Here is a 24,356-nt window from a genome sequence, read left to right as displayed (position 1 = left end):
AGGAAGGTATCGTGCGCCGAGGTGCCGATTCCAGACCAGTTACCCGGAGAACTGGCCTTCCTCGGAACGTGTGTACAAAGAACCTCGGGTGCTAGTCGACGTCACAGTTGCTTCTCGAACCAACAACCTTTGTCCAGAACAGTGCCGAGTCCAACTAGCCTAACGCCATTCCAGGCTAGGGGCGAACCCGGGTGGAGGCCCGCATCGGATCCTGGAGCGATCTGCCTGTCCATTGGCCCGCCCGTGTTGTCGACGAGTCAAGGCCTGCCTTTGGCGACCCTCGTCTAGGCTTTTAGTTAGTTAGTTAGTGGCAGGCAGACCAGGACTCGACCCTCCCGCAGGTTCGAGAAAATGCGGCGCAGATTCGCCCTCAGCGGGAAGCAGCAGCATCAATCATCGTACGGCTGCCCTGGGACTAGTTCACCACTGGCTGACCGGGGGGTTGGGGATCAGCCGCTGCGCCATTTTCGACCGGGTTGCACAGCGGCTTTCTGCCACTCACGAACGCACTCGGGTCACAGTGGGCGGCCATTAGCCTGTTTCGAGTTTATTTGGAAAGGGTGAAGCAAAAGAAACAAGGCTGAGTCCGATCACTTCAAGTGGAGTTCCGCGGCAGCAACAGAGAAATCCTCGCCGATCCTCCGTTCGATATACTCCGAGATGTGGATTTCACAAAGGGTACCTGAAACCGACCTTTAGTTACATACAGTCCGCTAGGCCATCCGACCGTTCGACTCCGCAATCGCTTCTGGTGGGTCGAGCGTTTGATGCTGCTGGAACGTCATAAAGGGCAAACATTAGGAAGCCTTCAAGCCCTAACACATACGGATGTAAACCACCTAGATAACGTCACGGGTCCACCTCTTTGTCTTTCGTCCTCGAGCGTATCAGCGTCCCTCCACTGTCTCCGAAGTCTGTTGCCTCTTTGTTCCCACCACGCACCGTTCTGCATGCTGCACTTCATCGCCCCTTAACTATTCCTCTAACTGTATATCGGATGTTAGCCCGGCCGTAATCTACTCTGCTGCACCCATTCCGGTCCATATTATTATTCCCGCTGCCCTGTCATCTGCGCTTTTTCTCTCTTTCTCTCTCTCTCTCTCTCCACGATTCCTTTTCGTCTCTGCCACCATTCCCCATTGGGCTTTTATTCTTCCTCTTTTTTGGCTTTTCTTTTTTCTTTTTTTTTTTTTTTTTTTTTTTTTTTTTTACTTTTATTATTTTTCCCACCTGTGTTTATCTCTCATCGACAACAGGCAAGAAATGGGGCTCCCCGGTGCAGCTAAATAACAACCCTGGACCCTCCACCGGCCTGTAACTCGCATCCCAACCGTTGTTGCCCACGTCGAGTCCTGAATCCCAGTCAGTAGTCAGTGACTAGCCGTCGCGCAGCCTCCGGGATCGCCCTCGTGCCCGGCTCCATTCTGACAGTCGCTCCAGGCGCGCTTCTTCCTCCCCTGGTCATTACTTTCCCACTGCCGCCAGATCGTGATCGGTTCCCGCCCAGAAAGCGAGAACATCGCCAGATTCAAGCACTGACCGCGAAAAGGGCCGTTTCTTGACCGGCATGGTACAGGCTGACCTTGCTCCTTCGCCCGTGTCTGCCAACTACAAGGAAGATCCTGTGGAAGATCCGGTAAGTTTCTTGTCTCGTCTTTTCTGCCCGACTGCAATTTAGATCTTGTCTTGTGAGAGTCTTTTTTCCTACTTCAATATCATTCGGGCCTTTGTTAGGCTTTTTTTACGCTTTTCTTTTCTTTGCCTTTTGTTGTCTCTTTTTTCATGTTGATTGCGGTTCTTGGAGTGTATGTCCCACGATTCTGGTCATTGCATCGCGACTTTTATTTGCCCGGAGCTTTGCTGGCACTCTTCCAGTCAATTCGTTCAATACCCTGGGATCTGGGAACAAACGAGTGTTGTGCCCTCCGAGACACAAAGGAACCCGTCTGTTCAATGATTTGTTGATGGCAAATCGCTATACATCGCCGCCTCTGTATTCCGTGGAAGGTCTCGTCAGAATGCTGCGCTGCCAAGGGTTCATCTTCCTAAGCTATCAGCGGTGCAAGGCATCAATCAGCACAATGCTTCCGAGGCTACCCCAGCTGTACCAGCTGTCAGCGGCTCCGACGCCATGGGGCAAATTTTCAGCCTTGAGTGGTTGAATCTCCCGGGTTCGCAGTCTTGAGACACCAAAGGCTACACATATCCGCCGCATTTCTTTGACCCTGGACCGGCAATCCTGGCAATACCCTGGCTCTTGGTTACGCAATTAATACCCTCACCCCTGCCGAAAGGCATTGCTGCTCCGTGGCCCAAACCAACCCCTCCGTGACTGGATGCCATGCTTACGGTTCCCACATACTCTCTCGATTTATGGCGTCACTCCGTCCGTTTTTCATCTCTTGTGTCTATAGACTCTCTGTGTTTTTCGTTTCTCCTTTTGCTCTCCTGCGGCCACCTTGGAAGGTTGTCGTATCACCATGCAGTCGGGCTGAACAGGCGTGTCAATTCTTCTTTCGATACTGATAGTGTGCTTCTGCCACAGCTTCGTCATAGCAGTTCGGGACATCCGGGCTCACAGCAGTCTCACCACTCCTTACAACAACCTCGATCAGCCGGACTTGTACAACCACAGAAGCCCGGCCCTGCGTCGCCTATCCAACCCGCGTCCTCGATCCCCTCGGGCACATACTCCCACCGTCTAGGAAACGGTGTCCTACAGTCCCAGAGCCCGTACGGACCATCGTCGCAAGAATCACCCTACTACACTACCCACCCGACTCCATACGCTACCTCGTCTGCCCCGGGGCAGTATCCCTCTAGCGGTACATTTAGCTCAGTTGCTCTCTACTCGGCGACAATTTCACTGACATGCAGGCTGTAGGACCACCCGACCTCATGGCAACCACCGCTCAAATGCAGAGACCATATCCCCCCATCTATCATACTCCTCAGTCCGGCTCACCGGCGTCGGTGGCATCGCAACCACCGCACGACCAGCATGGCCGCCACATGTATACACAGTCGCCCCAGATGGCGCCGCAGATGTACGCATATCCGCCGTACTCATCTATGAACCCCGTCCAGCCCTCACCATACGCCACGCACCCGTCTCCTCAGCAAAATCCACTCACAACGCAATCAATGATGATGCCTCCTCAAACCACGTCGGCACAGATGCCACCACACTCTTCCGCTCTGTCGAACAGCCCTATCCTCAAAATGGACTCGACGCAGCAACCCACTCCACCGCAGCGAGCCATGCTGAACCCACCGCTCCCCGGGCCAGGCAACCCCGGCATGCAGACCAACAACGCCCATCAAAGCCCGCCGTTAGGAGCCAGCTCCAGCGCAGCACCTGGACCCATTCCTGCCACAACACCGCTGGTCGTGCGGCAGGACAGCAATGGCGTGCAGTGGATTGCCTTTGAATACTCGCGCGACAGGATCAAGATGGAATATACCATTCGCTGTGACGTCGAGTCCGTGAACGTGGACAACCTCAGCCAGGAGTTCAAGACAGAGAACTGCGTGTATCCACGGGCGTGCTGCAGCAAAGACCAGTACCGAGGAAACCGGCTGGTCTATGAGACCGAGTGCAATGCAGTCGGGTGGGCGCTGGCCGAGTTGAACCCGGCCTTGCAAGGAAAGCGCGGACTCATCCAGCGAGCCGTGGATAGTTGGAGAAACAGCAACCAGGACCCTCGACTGCGCAGCCGACGGGTTCGCAGACAGGCCAAGATAAACCGACGGGCATCGGCTCCGGCCCCCGCTCCTCCGCACATGGCTGCCGCCAGTCCGGTCGCTCCTGGAATCGGTGGTGGCGGCGCTGGTCATATGGCGCCGCCGGCGCCTCGTCCGAGTCTTGGGTCTATGTCCATGGCTCATCAACATATGCATCACCATCATGCTCATGGTCAACCAGATGGAAGCCCAAATCATGAGGAAGTCAGCGGTATGTTTCACCATATATGATGTGTTCTGTTCCGTTGTCGTTCGATGTCTCTTTTGCACCGTGCGCGGCGGGATATGCCCTATGATCATGTGTTTTCTACCCTAAAGGGTGAATTCTCTGGGAACGGCGTTTGTACCTTGTATATGCTGTATGTGTATATGTGGGATGTTGTTGCAGTGTACCTGTGTCTCGGTGGCTGTATAAGATGGTCGTCGGTTCACTCGTGTATTTCTTATCTGGACCGGACATTCTTCTTTTATTCTTGTGTCGGCTTTCTTGGTCTATGTGTTATTCCCATACCCTGTGCGCTTTGTCTATCGCCTTTACCATTTGATACCGCCGCGCTTCTTGTTCTTTTTCTTTCTTGCTTTCTTTTCCCCTTCGAACTGGAACCTGTCACCCGACATGAAGTACAGCGTAGGCTAATTTCTCTCCGTCCTGCTTGCGTATTATAGGCGCCGCAGAATATCCTACCGGTGCACCACATTCATCCATTGACACAGGTCGTCTGCCGTCTTCAACCGATCTCCGCCCGGCGCAGGTTTTCCACGGCTCTCCTAATCTTCCAACAGCACCCAGCTCCAGCGCCGGGCCATCGATGCCGCCGCTTCACGGAGGGAACAGCAACTTCAACGCTCTGGGCCGACACCACCCCATCGCGACGTCCAGCCGCAGCGCCGACGACGACACGGACGAGCAGAATCCCACGCACGTCGAACTCTTCGGCTCGCTGCCCGGCGGCAAGCGCCGCAAGTTCCTGCAGGTAGACGACCCGCAGCGGGGGGCGCGCGTGCGGGTCAAGATCCTGCTAGACGATGTCAAGATGCACGAGATCCCGGACTCGTACCGCCGCTCAAACGCCGTCTACCCGCGCACCTACTTCCCCGTGCAGATGAGAGACGCGCCGGGCCAGACCGTTCCGGGGAAGCGCTTCTTCCGCGACGACGCCGAGCAAGCTGACGACGCCGAGGCAGCGACGGTCAGCCGGACGCTCGTACCCGCGCCGTCGTTGGACGGCGGCGAGCGCGAGATCGCGGTGCCGCAGCTCTCGCGGCGTAAGCACCGCAAGGAAGTTCTCCTCAATGACCTTGGCTACCGCATGAGCTGGAGCCAGAGCCGAGTGTTTGCGGGGCGCGCGCTATTTTTGCAGCGATCGTGTAAGTTTATTTGTTTCGCCATCCTCATAAAATAGCCCTAAGTTCCATCCCCGGCCGGCGGCACGTGGGACGGAGATCCCGAGCGCGGCTGAAACATTGTCTCACTGGAGAACATTGCTGACTGGTTCCGGGTTACAGTGGACTCTTACCGCAACAAAATGCGAAGTAGCATGTTGGCCGCTGGGCAGGACCCGTCTACCATCCCCGACCACTTTGACACGCGAAGTGGCAAACGCCGGTTTCTCGAGCGCGCGAGCCGGAATCTGGCGACCGAGTCTGGTGAGACCCATGGGTCGGCGTCGCAGCGGAGTGCGGAGGAAGTCGAGGGCAGGTAGTCAGATGGTGGGCTTATGGCGTTGAGAGGGGGGTTTTTTGGTTTTCTTTTTCTATAACTGAGTTGAGGTCCAAATAAGGGAGATGGCGATGTTTGGGTTGGGTTGGGTTGGAAAGGACAGGAGGGGATTTGGCGCTGATCAAAATTAGGGTTAGGATTCTACGGGATGGAGGATGGGATTTTCTTAGTGTTCTTTTGTGTTTAGGGCTATAGTACGCGATACCATGAATGAATGAATTTTTCTCCTATCGGTAGAAAGGTCTTGGATGTCTCTGCCTCAAGTAAGTTCTGCGACGCCCAAAAATAGCAACACATCAGGCTGCCCAGGGACAGGTCCACCAGGGTCCACCCAGGGTCCTGTCCCTAATATGTATTTGTGATCAGACAGATCGCAAAGAAGAGTCGTACATTTGGATATGATAAAATAAAAGGAGTACAATAAGAGGTAATAGGTACAACATTAATTACTACTGCCCAACCAGCATGATTATTCTGGTTGGTGTGGTTGCTACTACTATTTAGTCTCCAGCATTGACCCGTTGTCCCGGCCACCATTTGTTGACCGTTTGCGAGCTAAACCCCATTATCTCTCCCCTTGCGCTCGTCGCTTTCAACCTGACACCACCCTCAAACACAGCCACGTCCTGCTGATTCTTTCTTTTCTCTATTTTATTCCCGTGTCTACCCTACCCACCCCATCCTCCATTTTCGGAAACCGTGGATCCCAACCCTGGATTCCAGTCCACCGTGCTATGCCAGCCTAACAACAACTTCCGCCTGCGCCTCCTCCCTCGACTAATTAATCCCCCCACCACCACCACCACCCTCCTCGTTTTTTCTTTCCGACAAACAACCCCGTCCTCTGAATTGCTCGCAGCGCAACCATGTCCGGTCCAAACCGGCGGTATGACAACTCCAACTACGACGGCCTGGACGTGCCACCGCCGCCATCCCATCGCTACTCGCAGTCGATGCGAGACAACTCGACCGTGACGCCGGGCGTGGACAATCTCGGCCCGGCCTCGGTAGGAGGTGGTATCAGTGGGATTGCGCTGGGCGTCGCCAATTCCCACGATCGGCTGAGCGGCGTCGATGCCGTGCGCGGCATGCAGAACAACGATGGCTTCCTCGGGCCCGCCGAACGCGGCTACCACTCAACCCCCTCCGACAACCCCTACGTTCCCCCAGCGGCATATGGTAGCGCCGAGTCATTACGACAGGAACGCTCATATGGCTCCAACATGGCTCTAGGTGCGGCAATGCCTGCCCCAGGCATGCAGACACCTGGCCAGTCATCGACACACCTCAGCGATGCGGGCCCATCCCACCGCAGTAGTTTCATTAACCATTCACGCTACAACAGTGGCGGTGGCGGCATCATTAGCGACGGCCCTTACCAGCGCCAATCCCACTACAGCGGCTACAGCGGCGCTGACCTACCGCTCGACATCAACCCGGAAGAAATTGCTGACGACGGTGACGACGACGGGTTCCTGACTCCGGCACGGAATCGTGGATCACACGGAGCAACCGCTGCAGCAGGCGGAGCGGCCGGTGGGGCAATGTTGGGAGGCTTCTTTGGGAAGGGCAAGGGTGCCGCCGACAGAGACACGGAATACGGACCAGTGCCCGGTGGTGGCGGCTTGGAATCGGGAGATGGAGAGAAAGCAGCACGGAAGAAGCACATGGAAGGTCGGAAAAAGCGAGGTTGGCTTGTTGGCATCCTCCTTGCTGTCATTATTCTCGGCGCGATCATCGGTGGTGCCGTGGGAGGCACTCTGGGCAGCAAGGATAAATCCGGGAGTGGATCATCGAACGACCAGACCGCGGCGGATGACGAAGCGAATAATGGAGATCTCGGCAAGGACTCCGCGGAGATTAAGGATTTGATGAACAACCCAGAGCTGCACAAAGTCTTCCCCGGCATCGACTACACTCCGTGGGGAGTGCAATATCCGCTATGCCTCAAGTATCCGCCCTCGCAGAACAACGTCACTCGCGACATGGCAGTGCTGACGCAGCTGACCAACAACGTCCGGTTGTACGGCACGGACTGCAACCAGACGGAGATGGTGCTGCATGCGATCGACCGGCTCGAATTGACCGACATGAAGGTCTGGTTGGGCGTGTGGATCGATTCTAACCACACGACTGTCAATCGCCAGCTGGACCAGCTGTACAAGGTCTTAAGTGAAGCCAAGGACCTCTCGATTTTCAGGGGAATCATTGTCGGAAACGAGGCTCTGTACCGCGCAGGACCCGATGTCCAAACCGCCGAGACCAACCTGCTGGGCTACATCAAGCAGGTTCGCAGCTGGGCCGGCAAGCACAACGTCGACCTGCCCATCGGCACATCCGACCTAGGCGATAACTGGAACGCCGAGTTGGTGGCTGCCTGTGACATGGTCATGTCCAACATCCACCCTTTCTTCGCCGGTGTCAGCGCTAAGGTCGCCGCCTCCTGGACATGGGACTTCTGGCAATCGCACGACGTGGACCTGACGCAGGGTGAACCGAGCAAGAAGCAGATCATTTCCGAGACCGGTTGGCCAAGCACCGGTGGTAAAGACTGCGGCGAGAGCCCTGAGTGTAATCCCTCGACGCCAGGGTCGATTGCCAGCATTGATAACATGAACACTTACATGTCGGACTGGGTCTGCCAGGCTTTGGAGAATGGCACCGAGTATTTCTGGTATGTATTTCTTTTGTTGGGCTCTTTGTGACATCTACCTAACTGTCTGCCACAGGTTCGAGGCCTTCGACGAGCCCTGGAAAGTCATCTACAACACCCCCGGCAAAGACTGGGAAGATAAGTGGGGCCTGATGGACGCCGGGCGCAATGTCAAACCGGGCCTCAAGATTCCAGATTGCAACGGCAAGACTGTCTCGTCATGATTACTGGCCGTCTGGCTATCTTAACGGGATCATGATCAAGAAAAAACATCTGTGCATATATCCATTGTCTCACTCCTCTCGCCTCGCCTCTTCGCACAATTTTCCTCTCCGCCCGATCCTCTCCTCCGACAACTTATACCAACCTTTCTGCAAACCTTTCTGCATTCCTTCGCCGCCATACTACTCTTCATGGCCCGTATCTCCTCCCGGCCCGCTTCTACCTACTTCCACTGGCGTTTACACTATCGATCAGCATCTTTGTTTGTACCTCTTCATCAGCGGACTTTACGTTTTGTCTTTCTGGACGGTCTGTTTCTCGGGACCATGTTTCTTATCTCGCACGAGTTGGTGGCATTGATATCGATACCTGGGTTCTTTTTATGCGTGAGAAATGGATGGGATTATTTTTCTTTCTTGTGCGTTGGGTCATGTTTAATGTGAATATGTTCTGCCAAAATGGGCTGCTTTGAATCTCATGGGTGTATCTTCATTATATGCAAATGCTGTAAGCCAGTTGTAAGCCAATATCTATCCATCTATCCCAAAGGAGCTCCAAAGCACCATAACACCGCCATATGAATATATCAATCCAAGTTCAAGGTGGTTCAGCCGAGAAATGCTCAATCGGATGAATCACCATGCATCACGTATAACGCCAACCGCCAAAATGCTTCTTCACACGGAGGGAAATCCGGCATTAACTGCGGCCGTGTGTGTTCCAACAAGGACCTGAACTGTGGGTCGATTGTGTCGATCTGATTACAGAAGAGGATCCGCGGCTGAGACGAGAAGATCTGCAGGAGATGCTTGGACTCTGCGCCGGGACAGAAGACCACCGAGTGTTGGGTAACGAGATCGAATGCGGCCGGGTGCTCGACGACTGTGATACCGAGGGACTCGAGAAGCTCGCGGTCGAGCGTGTTGAACACGGGATCTTGTGCATATACTGGGACCGGACGATCCTGTTGGCGCCTCACTAAAACCTTGATCGCTACCAGCGCAGCGAGCTGATAGAGACACACCGTGCGGCGGTCAACCCAGCCGCCGCGCAGGAAGCCGCTCGGGCTGCCGAGCCCGATGCACACGATTGCCTCGACCGGAGGAGCAGCAGCCGGACTACTGACAGACTCTGTCACTGCTAAGCTTTGGAGCAGCACCTCCCTCACCCACGCCCACGAGCGCGAGTCCGCCCACTTCTCGCTGTGGCCCTCGAGCTGCGTCTGCAGCTGCGCAAGGGTTAGCCGGCTGGGTGCTTCGGCGGGTGCCAGCACGAGCTCCTCCTCCTTCACCTCCTCCTTGTTATTGTTGTCCAAGGGTGTATTAGTGCGGTGCGTAGTTGTGCGCATTACGCGCCGCACGTTGCTGCTGCTGGTGACATGGGTCCAGCCGTCGTTGTCGGTCACTTGGATCCGCTTTTGGGGAGTTGTGCGCCGGGTGCGCGAAGTGTGGGGCATCGTGTAGGGGTATTATATAGTGTGGTATATCGGCATTATGGGTGAGTATTGATATAGTCAAGGTGTAGATGACGATATAGACGATGGGATGAATGGGGTTTTTTTTTTCGCGGGGAATAATTCGAGGTTCTTGGCGGTGCTTACATCACTCGCATACAATTCCTCTTCCGAGCCCTAATTCCTCACCAGAACTGCTGATTACTTTTCTACTTCTGCTATACCTTGACCATGGCTGACCGAATAAAGCGTTCATATACTCTCACTAACTACTATTTACCTAGCTGACACCTACAGTAACAGCTTCGACTAATGCGATCCCGTCACAGCTAAGCGCCCGATGCAGAACACTCTCCACCGGCACCAGGCAAGACCCGGTCTAGCGCCAGCCCGGGCGCTTGGGCGTCCGCAAATCAGCATGCTCAGTCAAGTGCGACGAGTGATGGCACTTGCAGCCGGCCGTGATCGACCACTCGTCCAGCTGCACAGTCGGTCACACCAGCACAGGCAAGAAGACATGGAAAGCGGTGCCCCTCAAAAAAGACGCTTCCCCGATGATCCGGGTTTTCCAAGCTTCTTTAATTCCTTCGTTTTGTATACATCCACACACGCACACACTCTCTCGCCATGGGCTTGCAACACTCGATAGCGCAGTGGTCCCTCGTACTGCTGCTACTGTGTCTCGGTCTCGCGGATGCCCACACCATCATCACCTACCCGGGCTACAGAGGGAACAACCTCCACTCGAACGGCACTGTCCAAGCAACCAACGGACTGGGCGTGGCCTACGACCCCAAAAATGGCACATACATGTATCCCTACGGCATGGAATGGATCTATCCTTGTAAGGGGATCTCCTTTTTTTCGTTGCTTGCCTTTGAGGGAAATCTTGAATCCTCAACTAACCACTCTCGAAAATAGGCGGCGGCATGCCGACATCGACAAATCGCACCAAATGGCCCGTTCAGGGCGGTGCCATCGCGGTCCAGCCGGGCTGGTTCCAGGGCCATCAGACCGCACTCATCTACGTGAATATCGGCCTCGGCGCCATCCCGCTGAACATGAGCCACCCGGTCGTCCCGCCCTTCCAGATCACCGGCCCTTCGAATAACCCGTACCCGGGCACCTTCTGTCTGCCGCAGGTTCCTCTGCCCGCCAACATCAGCGTGGTTCCGGGCGATCTCGCTACAATCCAAGTAGTCGAGACGGCGAAGCATGGCGCTGCTCTTTACAACGTACGTCTCTTTTTATTTTGCGCTGTCTTGTCCAAAAATAATATGCTAATTGATGATCCTAGTGCGTCGACATCGAATTCGCAGCAGTCAACGACCCCGAAATCCAAGAAGTGAACCGCCACAACTGCTTCAACTCGAGCGACCTCACCTTCCAGTACATGTACACGACGAGCGGGATCGGGTCGGGGGCTAACATGCTGCAACTCCCGACGCGCTCGGCCGTGGCGCTGCTGCCGTTGCTGCTGGCTATCGGCTTCGGCGCGTTGGCGTAGATAGTTATTAATTGTTGTTGTGTGTGTAATAGTTGCATTTGTGTGCGCTCTGCTTTTGTGTTTTCTGCTTCTTGGTTTCCTTGCTTCATACCCTTTTTCTTTGATATGCGCTGTGTTTCTTCTCTCAAAATGCAATCCCATCCTGACCCGGCATGAAACATATCTGAGATCTTTCTGGCGTTCGTGGGCGTGGGGTTTTTCATTTCTCCGGTGCCGTATCTGGACAAATACATTCGAGGGATTGATAGTCCTTTACACATTGATTCCTATCTGCTGCCTAGTAAGCCTTAATGATATCCATCAAGTGAGACTCGACCGCGTGTTTAGCTACGTGTTGTGATTCGCGACTTAGTAGCATGAGTGGTCGGTCGCGGGTTTGGGGGGAATTGCGTCTAGGATGTGAAGTTCAAGGCTGTAGTTTGGGATGGAGCGACTGATGATGTCGGGGGGAGAGTCCATAGTAGTGAGTGAGGGCATGTGTAATAGGGTTATACTGGAAGTATAGAACCGTGGGCCCGTTGTAGTTAGTCCCTGGCCTGAAAGTCAGCAAGGAAGGTACCGATGCTCGGTGGGTAATTAAGTCATGACGCAAGCCCACTCACTCTAAGTTCACAACCAACTTCGCCTTTTTCACTCTTGGTCCTCCCAATTCCCTCTTTTCGTCCCTCCCTTTCCCCCACCTCTTCTCTCGTTTTACTTTTCGCATCCGGCTCGAGTCGCATTATTCTCGATCGCCTTCTTCCGCTTTCCCTCTTCCTCTGCTTCCACACACCCGCGGGGACAATCGTGACCAGCAATTCCATCCCGACCGACCCGCTTCGACCCCGGCGCTGCACCCTGCAGTGTCCGGCTGGCCCTCCACCCTCGCTCGTCGCCTGCCAGCAGCAATCATGTTCGGGCGCCGAAAAAGAAGCTCCTCTCATCACCACCAGGTATGTCACATTCTTCGATCCGACTCCCCGTCATTTTTCCTGCCCCCTTTCCACTCGAGTCCGACCCCGAATCAATGACGATGCTGGTGCATGAAACTAACCTCTCCCCTGATCTAGCCTCTCTCCACGTCCGCATCGCAGTCAGCGCAGAGCGCCGCCAGCCAAGCCTTTCTAAGATCCCAACCGTCGTCCAACAGCCTGTCCTCCGCGGCTGCCGCAACTGCTCTACGTAGTCTCACGCCGACCCCAACGCCCGTCGAAAATGTCCAGACAAAGCGAATGGTGCAGCGGCGGTCCTCGACGCAGTCGCCGCCGCAAACTGGCCCGGCCAGTGTACGTCGTTCAGCAAGCATGAGTGGACCTCTACGCCGATCAAGCAGCCAGAGCTCCATGAGCACGCGGAGTTTCCGCGAGTCCTCGCCCCATGGCCCAGTGACCAGGCCTTCGAATCACCCCGAGCCCGTGGACGTGCCTCCATTACCGTCACTACCAAAACAGTATTCATCGCGACAGCCCGCCAATCGTCGTTGTGTGAGCATGGAGCCAGCGACACGATCGACCCTGGGATCTCCGGGTTCGCCCCGCACGAAGAAGACGCGAGGGATGAGTGCGGACGGAGATCGGGATATGCGGGCCGCTGCAGCTGCAGCTCACTCATACAACCACAAGCGATTTAGTAGTTTGGGTTCGGTGCCGGAGCTGGAGCGTTCTTCGAGTCGGAATTCGGTGAATTTTTCCTATCCGATGGGTGCGCGTCCAAACTCCCCGACTGGGCCGCCCCAGAACCGATCTATGACTTTGAAAGAGGCGATTCATGAGTTGCCATCGACGGAGGTCTCGGGTATCCAGCAGTCGGTCACTCGGGCTTCTGAACAGCCTGTCAAGACGAAGCCGAGGACGCACGCACCGGAGGGGAGCCATTTGGCACACAAATCCGCAGGCGGTCCTCCAGTTGGCACTGCGGTTGCGGCGGCTCAGGCAGTCATTGCTCCAAAAAGCAGTTCAAATGCGGACACAGGACACACACGCCAGGAGCGGGTGGAAGATAATCCAGTGACCTCCAGCTCAAAGGGGGACTATAGTGAAGATGAGCTACCAGTCAGTATCAGCAGCCCGGAGGCTGACCATCCTTCCTCTCGGGCCCTCCATGCCCAATGGCCGACCGCCGTTCCTGAAGACAACAGGCCTGCCGAGATTGCCGATACCGATGTTCATAATACCCAAGGGCGTGGCAATCGATTGATGAGTGCCTCTCCGACCATTGATCACGTTGAGGCAGTGATACCGAATCAAGCTTCTCCCTTGTCTGAACAGGAAGCTAGTCAGCAACAGCATTTGCGCGAGTCGAGCAGCCCAGGCCGATCAGCCCGCTTTTCCAAGTGGCTTTCGGTCAATGCGGCTGGGGAACAGGTCCATGAGCCGCCGCCGAGATCCATTTCTCCTGGCAAATCGGCCCTGAAACATCGCGGCAACTCTTTGTCCCCAGATCGAAAGGCTGGGATCCTTGCCAATGACATATCAGATGGCACTTCAGTGGCTTCTGACGAAGGGTCCCGCGTTGGTGCGAAGAAGCGGTCCGTCAAAGTAAGCTTTGATGACGAGGCGGAGATCGTCGGCATCGCAGCCAGCCCTCCTACCTCGCCAGAGGAGCTTACTCCTGACTCGCCCACGGGTAAATCCAAGTCTCGCATGAGTTGGTTTGGGATTGGCAAAAAGAAGCCTTCGTCACCATTGGAACATGATTCTAGAAATGACTTCGACGAGGTGATGAAACCCCGGCCAGCATTGCCCTCGTTCGGCAGCGTACGAGGCAATCGGGACGCCGGCCTCCAGGAATCGTCAATACCGGAATTCAGCGACAATGAATCAAGTGACTCGTCGGAGGGTATGGAAGGCCCGGGCGTCTCTTTCTCAAACGATCACGCTCTCGCAGGTGTACTTCACAGACCTCAACATAAGGAAGCTCACCAACTACATGGGACTAACATCCTCCAGCAAATGTCTGTCGATGAAGCTCCTCCTGCTCCTCAAGCAACGGTCAACCCAGACGAGAAACCGGCTGGAGTAGCCATCGCGGGAATAACTGAGCAACAGCCATTTTCCGGTGTAGAATCGGAAACGTCAGTACCATCTATCGCAGTCCAACCTGCCACACCCCAGGTGGAGGAGCCGAGACCCAGCATGGACCGGTCGAGCATGGAAGGATACATTATTCCGGGCGGATTCCCACCGTCGGGTTCAGACAAGAGCCTGAAAAACGCAGCAGTTTCAACGACCCCGGCGGTGGTGAGCGCTGTTCCAAAGCTGGATGACGTGGAGGACACTGAAGGAGAGTCTGGAGATAGCATCTACAGCGACGCAGCCGAAGACTTCGATGGAGATGGATTTGGGTCTATTAATGCTATTGTTGATAGCCGGCCGATCCCCAGGTCTCCAGCACCATTGGATAGTCGCGATACTACTCCGAAGCCTATCAGCCGAACAACACCTGTGGACGGCGAGTCTGGTGACATTCCGGAAGAGGCAGCCGAAGACGCTCGCGCCGCGACGCCTACGCAAGCCTCGGTCAGCAGACAAATTTGGGCAATACCCCCCAGCCTGAATCTCCGCTGTTTCAACCGAAGTCGCAAGCTCGAACCCCAGCCGTGCAGAACGGTTCCGTTCAGTCGGAGTCGAAAAGACAGAAGAGACCCCTGTCTGCGGATACCTCTGTTCAAAACCCTCGATGGTCAAGCAATGCCGGTTCTTCAGGATCCACTAAAAGCAAACCGCGGCCAATCTCTCTTGGTCCAGCTTTTCAACCCGGTTTTCCTCCTTCCCTTCGCAGAGCCAGGTCGAATGGCAGCGATTCTTCTAGTAGCTTTGTTCGGGCCAGCCCTCCTTCCCGACGAGACGCCTCGCATACTATGCGAACAACATTGAGATCTGGCGGGGGACGTGCTCAGCGACGGTCGCCATCAGGGCAGCCGGACTCGCCCACGGAATACCGACCAACCTCTTCTGGCTCGGCAACAGCTACAATGCGGAAGACTCTGCGGAGCCCGAGCTCTGGAGGCGAGCAACGATTCTCGTTCTTCTCGACCAATAATAAGAGCCCAAGAGCGACGGTCACCAAGAAGTCTCCCAAATCGAAGGCATCGCGATTCGTCGAGTCCGATGATGAGGACAGCGACACTCGCCCCCAATTTTTCCGCAGTCGCTTTGCGAATTCAAGCGATGAAGACGAGTCCAATAATACTCTGCGGCCTGTTCGTGGTATTCCGCGCCGGAAGGATGAGCGTGATGGGGATTCGACCGAGCTGGAGGACAGCTCGGAAGAAGATCGCCGCCAAGCGCAACGACTATCCAAGGCTGCACCGCGATCAAAGCCCACTCCGCCAGGGTCTCGCGGTCAGAACGCACCTGGAAGTATGTCTGGACTGGCAGCCGTGGCTCGCCAGCGGGGCATGACGCAAAGGGAACTGGAAGAGTTCCTTATGCAGCCGCCTGGCGGGCGCAAACCGGGTCTTTTGATTCGGCTCGGTCTTAAGAAGTCTAAGAATCCAGATCATCGAATCCGCAAAGCAGACGTCGAGAGCCCCTCTCGGCGAGATACGCCGCTGGAACGGTCGCGTCTGGAACGCGAGCAGCTGCGCCAGGAGACCGCTGTGAATGGATCTCGTGGACACACGGTAACCACGGTCAGCTCCAACCATGACCAACCGACCTCGTCGCCTAAGCTGCTGAAGAGAGGGTCAAAGCGAGCGGGTGTCTCTTGGCCGCTGCTGTCTAATACCGAAGAGCAGCCGAGCAATAGCACTCCCTCGTCTCCCCAACAACCCTCGCGGCCTGCGCCGTCTACACAAAACGGCGGGCATAACGGAACTGTGATGGTCAACAACGCACCCGATAGCTCAGCCAAAGAGCCCACTTCGCCGCGGGTGTCCAGCCCCGTCGCAAATACGAACGACGGCAGTTCTGTCGCTGCCACGGAAGAAGATCATGGACCTTCTGCGCGAGACGTGGTGATCTCCGGCTCTGGGCGAAAGAAACGCTTCCCGCTACTTCGAAAGGCTCTCCGCCTCAAGGCTTAATTATTGTTGGGTACTTGCAGTGTCGAGCCCTTTTTTTACGCTTTTTCTTCACTTGCACAAAGATTGGTTCGACCACGTACCCGCGCTTTAATTTTCCCACTTCCTTTCTCTGTTCATGTTTTGTGTTCCTGGGTTGACAAACGAGACCCGTGACTGGCCGATGTGGTCGTCCCAAAACTACTACCTACTTTGATATCCTCCCGGATCTAATCCTAATGACCGATGTATACGCCTCTTCACATCTTTTCTTTCTTGTCTTTTTTTCTGGACTTGGCAGCCATTCTTCCTGCTTTCGTTGTGAGATTCAGTCACTCGTTCCCACATGGTGGTGGTGTGTGTGTATACTTCCCTTGATACCCTCTGGTTTGTTATTTTTTTGGATTTGGTTCGGTTTCACTCACACACCTTTTCTGTACTATTTGTCCCTCGTTTAGACATACCTGATGGCTTCGCCTTTTAGAGTATTGTGTTTTATCTCATAGATATGGTAATAATAATTCCACCATGGATCAATTGCTGTGCGAATCAACCCCCTGCCCCTACTATGAAATTAAGTACGAATTCTGCATGGAGATCAGGCATAGCTTAGGTGGCCAGCCAGCCCCGTGCTGTGCTAGGATCACAAGTCCAGTCAAACCCCCCTCTCGAGCGCGGCGATCATGGCGCCAGGAGTGGAGTCGAGTTGCGAGTGCCCTGGCAACCAGCCACACGTCCAGCGAACACGGTTGCCGAGTGGCGGAACTAGCGGAGAAAGAAAGGCTGGAGGATCTGGCCCAAGCCCGCTCGCTGCAGGATGAGCTGGAAAGGAAAGGCTGGACTGCGTGGTTGGCAGCTCAACTTGCAGGCTGTGTCTCAGGTGGTAGTCAACTCTTACGCCTCAATTGCTCCGATTCTTGATTTATTCCAGTCAGGGGCATTTCTGGAGTGTCAATCATGATGTGCCCTGCCCCAAAAATAATAACTAATCCATCAAACAAACACATGTGGGCCGCACCAACCAGATCCGATTCAACCCGGGGCCGATGGTTGCCATGGTGACGGGTGGGTTTCCCACGCTGGGCCAGCCTCCCCTGTCAACCATGTGAAGCGTGTTGAAGGGAGCATTCCCCAACCACTCCGGGGGCGGGTAAGAGATGCAGATGGGAGGAATGTAGCGAGGAGTTGTAGATTTGGGTACATACTTCTGGAAATAATTGGCGGCGAAACGAAGTCCGGAATAGAGACAGATGGCCAAGCTAGAGAGTGCTGGTGACAGTGCTGGCCGAGGTACTGCTGGGCCCCCCGATCCGGCTTAGGGCAGTAAACAAACAACCAGCCATAAATACACGCTCGTTGCTCCTCGCCCTCTTCCATTCCTTCCTCTTCTTCCTCTATTCTTCCCCAAGCTTAAACCTACTCTTTCATCCCTTAACCCACGTTATCTCTTTCGAGAAAGACTTCTTCTTCCTCCAGAAAACAAGTCTTTTCTTGTCTAGTCTTTCGAGTTGTTATTTAACAGTTCGAAAGGCTTTCGAGAAAAGACGCCGTCAAGTCAGTCAATCTGGACTTTGACGCCCGTGTCCCCATTCCCTTCAGTGTCTTCCCGTCGTCGTACCGGAGTGACGCTGTCTCTGAAACTACTCAAACGAGAGTAGAGGGAGAAGTCAATCTCGAAGCCACTTCGCGCGTCGAACGGGAAGATACTCGAGGCTCTTCGGCTCAGCTCCCCAACCCTCGTTTCTACGGAAAAGAAGAGGTTGATCTGCGTGTGCAACAAGACGACCGCCGTTCGCCCCGAAACTACTCCGCTGAGGTTGACCTCACCCGTGAGCGGTAAGTTCGTTTGTTTTTGTTTATGATTGTTTTGTTTCCCCTCCGTCCCCACTGGGCGCAGTGGAGTCGTCTCTCGCAAGTTGGCGCTATTTGGTCTTGGTCGGCCCATCTGGGTCTAGAGTCGTTACGGATTTAGTCCTGGGCCGAATTAGTGCCAGACAGGCTCCACTTTGGCCCCAATCAGCGGTGACGGGTGTTTTTGTTTATATATCCACCTTGGGAAGACTCAAAACAAAAAAACTAATCCTTTCTTCCAGCTACCCCAACAACTACCAGCAGTCCACCACCCGCTACGAGGACCGCCCCCCGTCTACGATCAGACCGTCGAGACCCAACTCGACCTCACTGAGAGAGACTACCGCCGCCGGACCTCTCCCACCTACGACCTCGACGTCTCCTACGACCGTCGCTACCAGCCCGTAGAGTCCTACGGCAACCAGCAGCAACAGTCCGTCGACGTCTCGTACGACCGGACCTACGGCCAGCAGCAGCCCGTCTCCACGGACATCCGCGTCTCCGAAACCACCCGCGACTCCGCCGCCCCAGCATCCAACAAGATGGGTTACTACGACGACGAGGGCCACTACCACTCCTTCCGCCGCGGCGTCGAGCGTGCCGCCGACCGGATCATGCACCCGTTCCACCACCACGACCGCGAGGAGGTTGTGGTAAACGAGCAGGCCGGCCCAGCGCGCTTCAGCGAGTCCATCCGCGAAGACGTGCGCATCGTCGAGCCCCGTAACCGCGGCTCCATCGGCGAGACCGTCCCTATTCCCTGCCACTTCATCCGCATTGGCGACATCCTGATCCTCCAGGGCCGTCCCTGCCAGGTCATTCGCATCTCCGTCTCCCCCCAGACGGGCCAGCACCGCTACCTGGGCGTTGACCTCTTCACTCGCCAGCTGCAGGAGGAGTCGAGCTTCGTCTCCAACCCCTCTCCCTCGGTGGTTGTCCAGACCATGCTCGGCCCCGTCTACAAGACCTACCGCATCCTGGACCTCCGTGAGGATGGCCGTCTCGTCGCTATGACCGAGACCGGCGATGTCAAGCAGGGTCTCCCCGTTATCCCTCAGGGCTCGCTCTTCAAGCGCATCCGCGACGCCTTCGCTGATGGCCGGGGCTCTGTCCGCGCCCTGGTCATCAATGACGGTGGCCGCGAGCTCGTCGTCGACTTCAAGGTTATCCACGGCTCCCGCCTGTAAATTGTCTTTTTGGGGGGCTTGTTGGACATGACATGACTTGATTGCTTTGGCTTTGGAGCTTGTGTATTTTCTTTTTCTTATTTCTTTTGTACGTATCTGTTACGATTTTTCCCTGGATGATGGATGGACGGGTCTTGTTTTTAAACTAAAGGGGGAAAATATGTGGATTCCTTGTGTGTGTACTGAATGACAACCCTGTATCTAAGTGACCATAATGCAAATTAGGGGGTTTTTCTATCTATAACGTTTGCTTTAATTTATGATGGTGTAGCTTGAGAGATGTTTTTCATGAGTGTGTATTCTGTAGAGATTGATTATTTACGCGTACTCTGATAGTTTGGGTGTAGGAGGTGTGTGTGGCTGACTGGGTGAGGTGAATGAGGCCTTGTTTCCTCTGGTACCCAGCTTGGAGTATTCGATCTAGCTGGCAACCTCCTCACACTGTTGAGTTATCTCAATTGATCAAGACAGGCATCTATTTCTGTATTGTATTTCAGATCAATTTTGCATGAGACTTTGCTTTATTTTGATGTAAAAGTAAAATGACTTTGCCAATATATATTTCTATTCCCTTCACCTCAGACAGCGTTTTTAGAGCAACACAACACAATGCATCAATCATCACTCAAACTACTTTATCGACAGCCCCAGACAAGAGTATATGTCATTAACCGCACGCACTACACTAGACTGAAACCATACTTAGGAAAGAAAACAAAGCCATATATAAACCAAACCAAAACAATCAACAAAAGATTATCCCCAAGCTCCGAACATAAGCACCAACAAAATAAGTCCAAGAAACCGGCCAGAGATAGAGATAATGGATAATCAACACCAGCACTCAGCAATCAATAGTGATAACCGTGAAGAAGCAGAAGAAACCTATATATACCATACCGCACCGAGAAAGTGTAACCGATTCACGCATTTGAACGCACAAGCCAGATGGATAGATACTCAGTCCTTGATCATGGGCAGGAGAGAACAGGAAAGCTCAAGAGTAGGAGCAGGAATAGGCCCAGAAGACAAAAGACAAAAAAGAAAGTAAAAAGACCCAACATATCCAATCCTAGAGTGACAACAGCCAAAAGGAACATGAACATGACATGAAAATGAACAAGAACAAGAGCCGGGGTCCTCTGTCGAATGGATGGGTAAATCGCAACGCCGGATCGACAGAAAGCAAAAAACCAAAAAGACCTCAGAACTCCGACCAGAGCGGGTAACCTAATATACAGCGGCGGATGCAGCAGAAGAAGGGTGAGAGGACGACGTGAGGTGAGGTGAGAGTCATAGAAAGTGTAGTGTGGGATGGATAAGCAAAGAGTCGAGAGGGAGAGAGACAGATTATTCATTATTGACCATATCGGTTTTGATCATATTGGTCGAGCAAGCAAAGGTATCATGAGGCAGCTAGCCTTTGCCCAGAGTCAAGTCACAGACTTGATTATTTGGGACTACCGCTCGCCAAACTTGCCGTATTCTTGCTGCCATTTGAGCAAATGGCGGGTCAGCACGTCCATCATCTCCACGCTGCTTAGCTCTTTGAAGTCTTTCTCGCGAGCCAAAGTGTCGCCGTCGCCGTCTGTAGTCGCAGGCCCGGACTCGCCGCCCTCGCTGATTGCTATCGGCATGGCGCTCTCGATCTGATCGACCATGCTCTTCAGCAGCAAGCCATTCGCCTGGTCTCCGTTGCCGGTAGGGGTGGAGGAGTTCTCCCCGGCGACAGCCATCTCGACCTGCATGCGCGATATGAACTCTAGGATGGCTGCGACGCGTCGCTTCATCTCATTCATCGTTGTCCGCTGTGGATGCATGTGCCGCGGCTTGCTTGGCCGCCCTGATTCCCCGCCGTTCATCTGTGTGCCGTTGGGACCGGCGGTTCCCACCCGAGGCGAGTCCGCTCCCACATCGTGCGACTGGCCGCGGCGCGGTGAGTTAGCCGACTCCGTGCCAGTGCCGTTGACATCCCGATCCTTGGTGTATTGGTTGCGGCCGACGCGGCCGCCACGACGCGCACCAGGACGGCCTGACTTGCGCGTGGATTGGCGAGATGGGACTGGTTCTTGAGGTGTAGGGGTAATAGGGCTCGCTTGTGATGGTTCAGGCTCAATTGGAGCGGCCTTGACCGGGGATACACTTCCATTTTCGGATTCTGTGAGTTCATCATGTCAGTTTCGAGTCACTCAGGGTGGTTGGTATTGATCACTTACCTTCGCCTCTCCGTCGACTTGATCTTTCCTTGCGACGTTGAGCTTCTGTCTCTACTTCCTCTAGCTCTTTCGCCATTTCCTTCTGGCCTCGAGACGCAGCTCTTTGTCTTCGGGTACCATTCGCTGTGGATTTGGCTTTAGACTCGTCGTCCGAGGGAGGCTGAGAGGTAGCGGTATTCTGTTTCGCTGCGGGATCGGGGCTTGGTGAAGCTGTCCGTTGGCGCTTGGTCCCTTCCCTGTTGCTACATCACGAGGCATGTCAGCTGCCGTTTTCACATGGCCGTAAATGCAAGACACATACGCTTCGCTATCACTTCGACTGCGTTTCCCCCGCCGAATCGTGGTTTCATCTTCAGAGGTTTTATTGTCTTCCTTGCTCTCCTCAATTGCCCGTCGGATGAGTTCCTCTTCATCGTAGGCGGCGTCGCGGCTGTTCATAGTGGAGCGCCGCTTCGTACTTGACATAGCGCCTTCACTAAGCCGCAACTTGGGGTCCTTGGAGCGCCGTGACGTATCTCGGGAGGAGGCTGGAGAGGATGGGGCCGGGGAGTGGGCGATCGGTGCGACGGGGAGGTAGGTTGAAGAGCGTTGTCTGGAGATCATCAGCATGACTGTTCTGGAGGGGGATCATTCCTGCAAAAAAGCACAAGGCACCGGGGAGCTGCATATGCAGACTGGTGGTTGTGCCCAAGCCAACTTGGGCTGTCTCAGCCGCTCGGCTGGTGGCCACCGCAAGAACGCATAGTCAAGCGCAGTCAAAATGCAGTCGCCGATGCCCAAAAACTCAAACAAAAAGAAATCCCACCGGCAATTGATCATCACTTACCCGTTCGGTTCGCCTTGGATCTTATGCAAGTCCTTGCGACACTCTTCACAGAAATATTCATCGGGACTCGTCTCTTCGTCCATAATACCCACACAGCCACCGTGCTGCCACACTTTACACGAGTCACACTGAATGAACATGCTGCCAACATCGTCCGATAGGATGTCTGACGAGTCGGTGGGCGGGAGTCCCGACTCGGGTTTGCCGCCGCGACCGACGGCCTCACGACGAGAGGGAGGCAAACCCGGATAGTCCTGCGAGCCGCAGAGACACCGGGTGATTTCCTCCTCCTCCTCCTCATCGGGGTCATCTTCGTCTTGTTCGCGGGGTGGATCAGGGTCTTCGTCGTCGCGGGCGCGTTGGCGCTGCCGCGTGTGTGGGAGGTCATTTTTCGAGCCGTTTTCGCCATCGTCGATGGACTGGGACCGCTGACCAGACGATCCCTGCGGAGAAGGGCCTTTATGGTTCGACCGGGTACTTCTTTCCCTCGCCATGGATTGGGAGGAGCTGGAGGAGTTGACCTGTTGGAGGAGGGTAGGAGAAGGCTGGGTAAGGCGAGCTCGGGAAGAGCGACGAGGGGTCATGGCGGTGAAAAGCCGGAGACACTCGAGAGGGAGACCTCGTAGCTCGTAGGAGATCGTGGAGGGTGTAGGACCGAGAGCAGGATGAGGGTCAAGGCTGAATGGTGGGTGCGAGAGGGCGAGGAAGCTCTCGCGCGTTTTTCTGCGAGCTGTGCGCCAGGGTCGAGGGAAGGAGGAGTCAGACAATTGAATGAAGCAGAAGCAAAGCGTCACCAGGCTCGCAGTAGAGCCCGATAACTACATAGTCTTTTGGGGGAGAGAGAGAGTATGGTGAGGGGGACACTAGAGGAGGAAAGAGGAAGAGGAAAGAGAGAGAGAAAAGCGCCGGAACGGGAACAACTGGAAAGGCCCCTGCTTCCCCGCTCTCGACGCGCTTTACTCATCCAACATCATCATTCCTCTCTCTCCCTCCCTCTTTCTCTCGGCACTGTTATTTTCTTCTTTCTTTTCTTCCTCCTGCCCTGCCCACCAGTTCATTTCTTTCCCCTCTTACCTCGAAATTCGACTCCCGACCCCCGCCAGCGTGATCCCGGAGCGAGACCGAGTCGTCGTTCGTCAGTCCAGCAGGGATTGACGAATGGCGTGACTGCTGCGTTGTCCTCGAACGACTTATCTTTACACCTTTTGTGTGGCAGACTCAATCCCTGCCGTCTTTCCGCTCGTGGCGGCCAGCAAAGCCTACCTAGGGTGAACGAGTTATTATTGGTGTGCACCGTGGTCCGAGACTGCTCGATGGCGATTGTTGGGAGGCATTGGATGGGAGGAATCATAACGAATGGAGCGTACTGTCCACCGTAGGTATCAATATAGTACCTCTAGGTATCTAGTCACCACATCGTACTAGTGATCGGAATGTGCAAGTAAACGTTGGCTACGGTATAGTTCTCTGCCCTGCCCTTTCCCAAACAGGCTAGCGTTCCGGCACCCCCGTGACTCTCGCTTTAACTCTTTCACTTCCGTTGTTCAACCCCTCGTCGTGTCTCCCTCGGCTCCCCACCGTTGCTTGTTTTATTCTCTTTGCTGCTCCAGCTCACCTTGGCTGGGGCTGTTCGTGTTCTTGTTCGCCCATCACCGACACCACTGATTTCCCGCACACTTTTTTCCCCCTTCGGTTGGAGAGTGCTGATTAATAACACTCGCTCGTTGTGGGTAGACCCATATTCCTCCTCGAATCCCGTGGCCCATTGGGGGGCATGCCGAGCCGGTGGATGACACGGTGTAGAAGAAACGCACACCGTGCTTGCTCCCTAGTTGTCGCGTGGAGTGTCACCGCACACGGCTAACATTGGATATCAGTCTCCCGATCAGCCATCTCTCTCCGACACCACATATCTCCGAAACGACTGGCCCGCTCACAGTAAAAGCCGGTGGAGGGGGAAACAAGGCAAAAGGCAGTCGAAACACACCGTTGGTTG

The 24,356-nt window shown here is 54.8% G+C and overlaps 7 protein-coding genes across 7 annotated transcripts; 5 read left to right on the top strand and 2 right to left on the bottom strand.

Annotated features, from left to right (window-relative positions):
• Positions 1-1,567: 1,567 nt before the first annotated feature.
• N7474_001708 (uncharacterized protein) lies at positions 1,568-5,441 on the top strand (the record flags this gene model as incomplete). The annotated part of the gene is made up of 5 exons (XM_057193123.1): positions 1,568-1,636; positions 2,546-2,796; positions 2,841-3,955; positions 4,411-5,112; positions 5,251-5,441. Coding segments are annotated over 5 exons (2,328 nt in total), but the record flags the coding sequence as incomplete, so codon positions are not given.
• An 889-nt stretch (positions 5,442-6,330) lies between these two features.
• bgt3 (uncharacterized protein) lies at positions 6,331-8,341 on the top strand (the record flags this gene model as incomplete). Its single annotated transcript, XM_057193122.1, has 2 exons — positions 6,331-8,138; positions 8,194-8,341. The coding sequence occupies 2 exons, from the start codon at positions 6,331-6,333 to the stop codon at positions 8,339-8,341; spliced, it is 1,956 nt and encodes a 651-aa protein (XP_057058075.1).
• Positions 8,342-8,961: 620 nt separating this feature from the next.
• On the bottom strand, positions 8,962-9,795 carry N7474_001706 (SRR1 family protein; the record flags this gene model as incomplete). Its single annotated transcript, XM_057193121.1, has 1 exon — positions 8,962-9,795. The coding sequence occupies one exon, from the start codon at positions 9,793-9,795 to the stop codon at positions 8,962-8,964; it is 834 nt and encodes a 277-aa protein (XP_057058074.1).
• Positions 9,796-10,419: 624 nt separating this feature from the next.
• Positions 10,420-11,299, top strand: N7474_001705 (copper acquisition factor BIM1-like domain-containing protein; the record flags this gene model as incomplete). Its single annotated transcript, XM_057193120.1, has 3 exons — positions 10,420-10,636; positions 10,714-11,027; positions 11,090-11,299. 3 exons carry the CDS (start codon positions 10,420-10,422, stop codon positions 11,297-11,299), a joined length of 741 nt encoding a protein of 246 aa, XP_057058073.1.
• Positions 11,300-12,305: 1,006 nt separating this feature from the next.
• Positions 12,306-16,304, top strand: N7474_001704 (uncharacterized protein; the record flags this gene model as incomplete). Its single annotated transcript, XM_057193119.1, has 4 exons — positions 12,306-12,419; positions 12,465-12,838; positions 12,909-14,796; positions 14,856-16,304. The coding sequence occupies 4 exons, from the start codon at positions 12,306-12,308 to the stop codon at positions 16,302-16,304; spliced, it is 3,825 nt and encodes a 1,274-aa protein (XP_057058072.1).
• A 1,022-nt stretch (positions 16,305-17,326) lies between these two features.
• On the top strand, positions 17,327-19,318 carry hexA (putative Woronin body protein HexA; the record flags this gene model as incomplete). Its single annotated transcript, XM_057193118.1, has 3 exons — positions 17,327-17,345; positions 17,825-18,109; positions 18,393-19,318. The coding sequence occupies 3 exons, from the start codon at positions 17,327-17,329 to the stop codon at positions 19,316-19,318; spliced, it is 1,230 nt and encodes a 409-aa protein (XP_057058071.1).
• Positions 19,319-20,778: 1,460 nt separating this feature from the next.
• On the bottom strand, positions 20,779-22,944 carry N7474_001702 (uncharacterized protein; the record flags this gene model as incomplete). The annotated part of the gene is made up of 4 exons (XM_057193117.1): positions 20,779-21,476; positions 21,535-21,776; positions 21,836-22,126; positions 22,361-22,944. The coding sequence occupies 4 exons, from the start codon at positions 22,942-22,944 to the stop codon at positions 20,779-20,781; spliced, it is 1,815 nt and encodes a 604-aa protein (XP_057058070.1).
• Positions 22,945-24,356: the final 1,412 nt, after the last annotated feature.

Source organism: Penicillium riverlandense (genome assembly GCF_028828495.1).
Source record: "Penicillium riverlandense strain IBT 135883 chromosome Unknown utg000001l_segment0_segment0, whole genome shotgun sequence".
Classification (NCBI taxonomy): Eukaryota; Fungi; Ascomycota; class Eurotiomycetes; order Eurotiales; family Aspergillaceae; genus Penicillium; species Penicillium riverlandense.
This window is presented reverse-complemented; position numbering and strand designations above follow the sequence as displayed.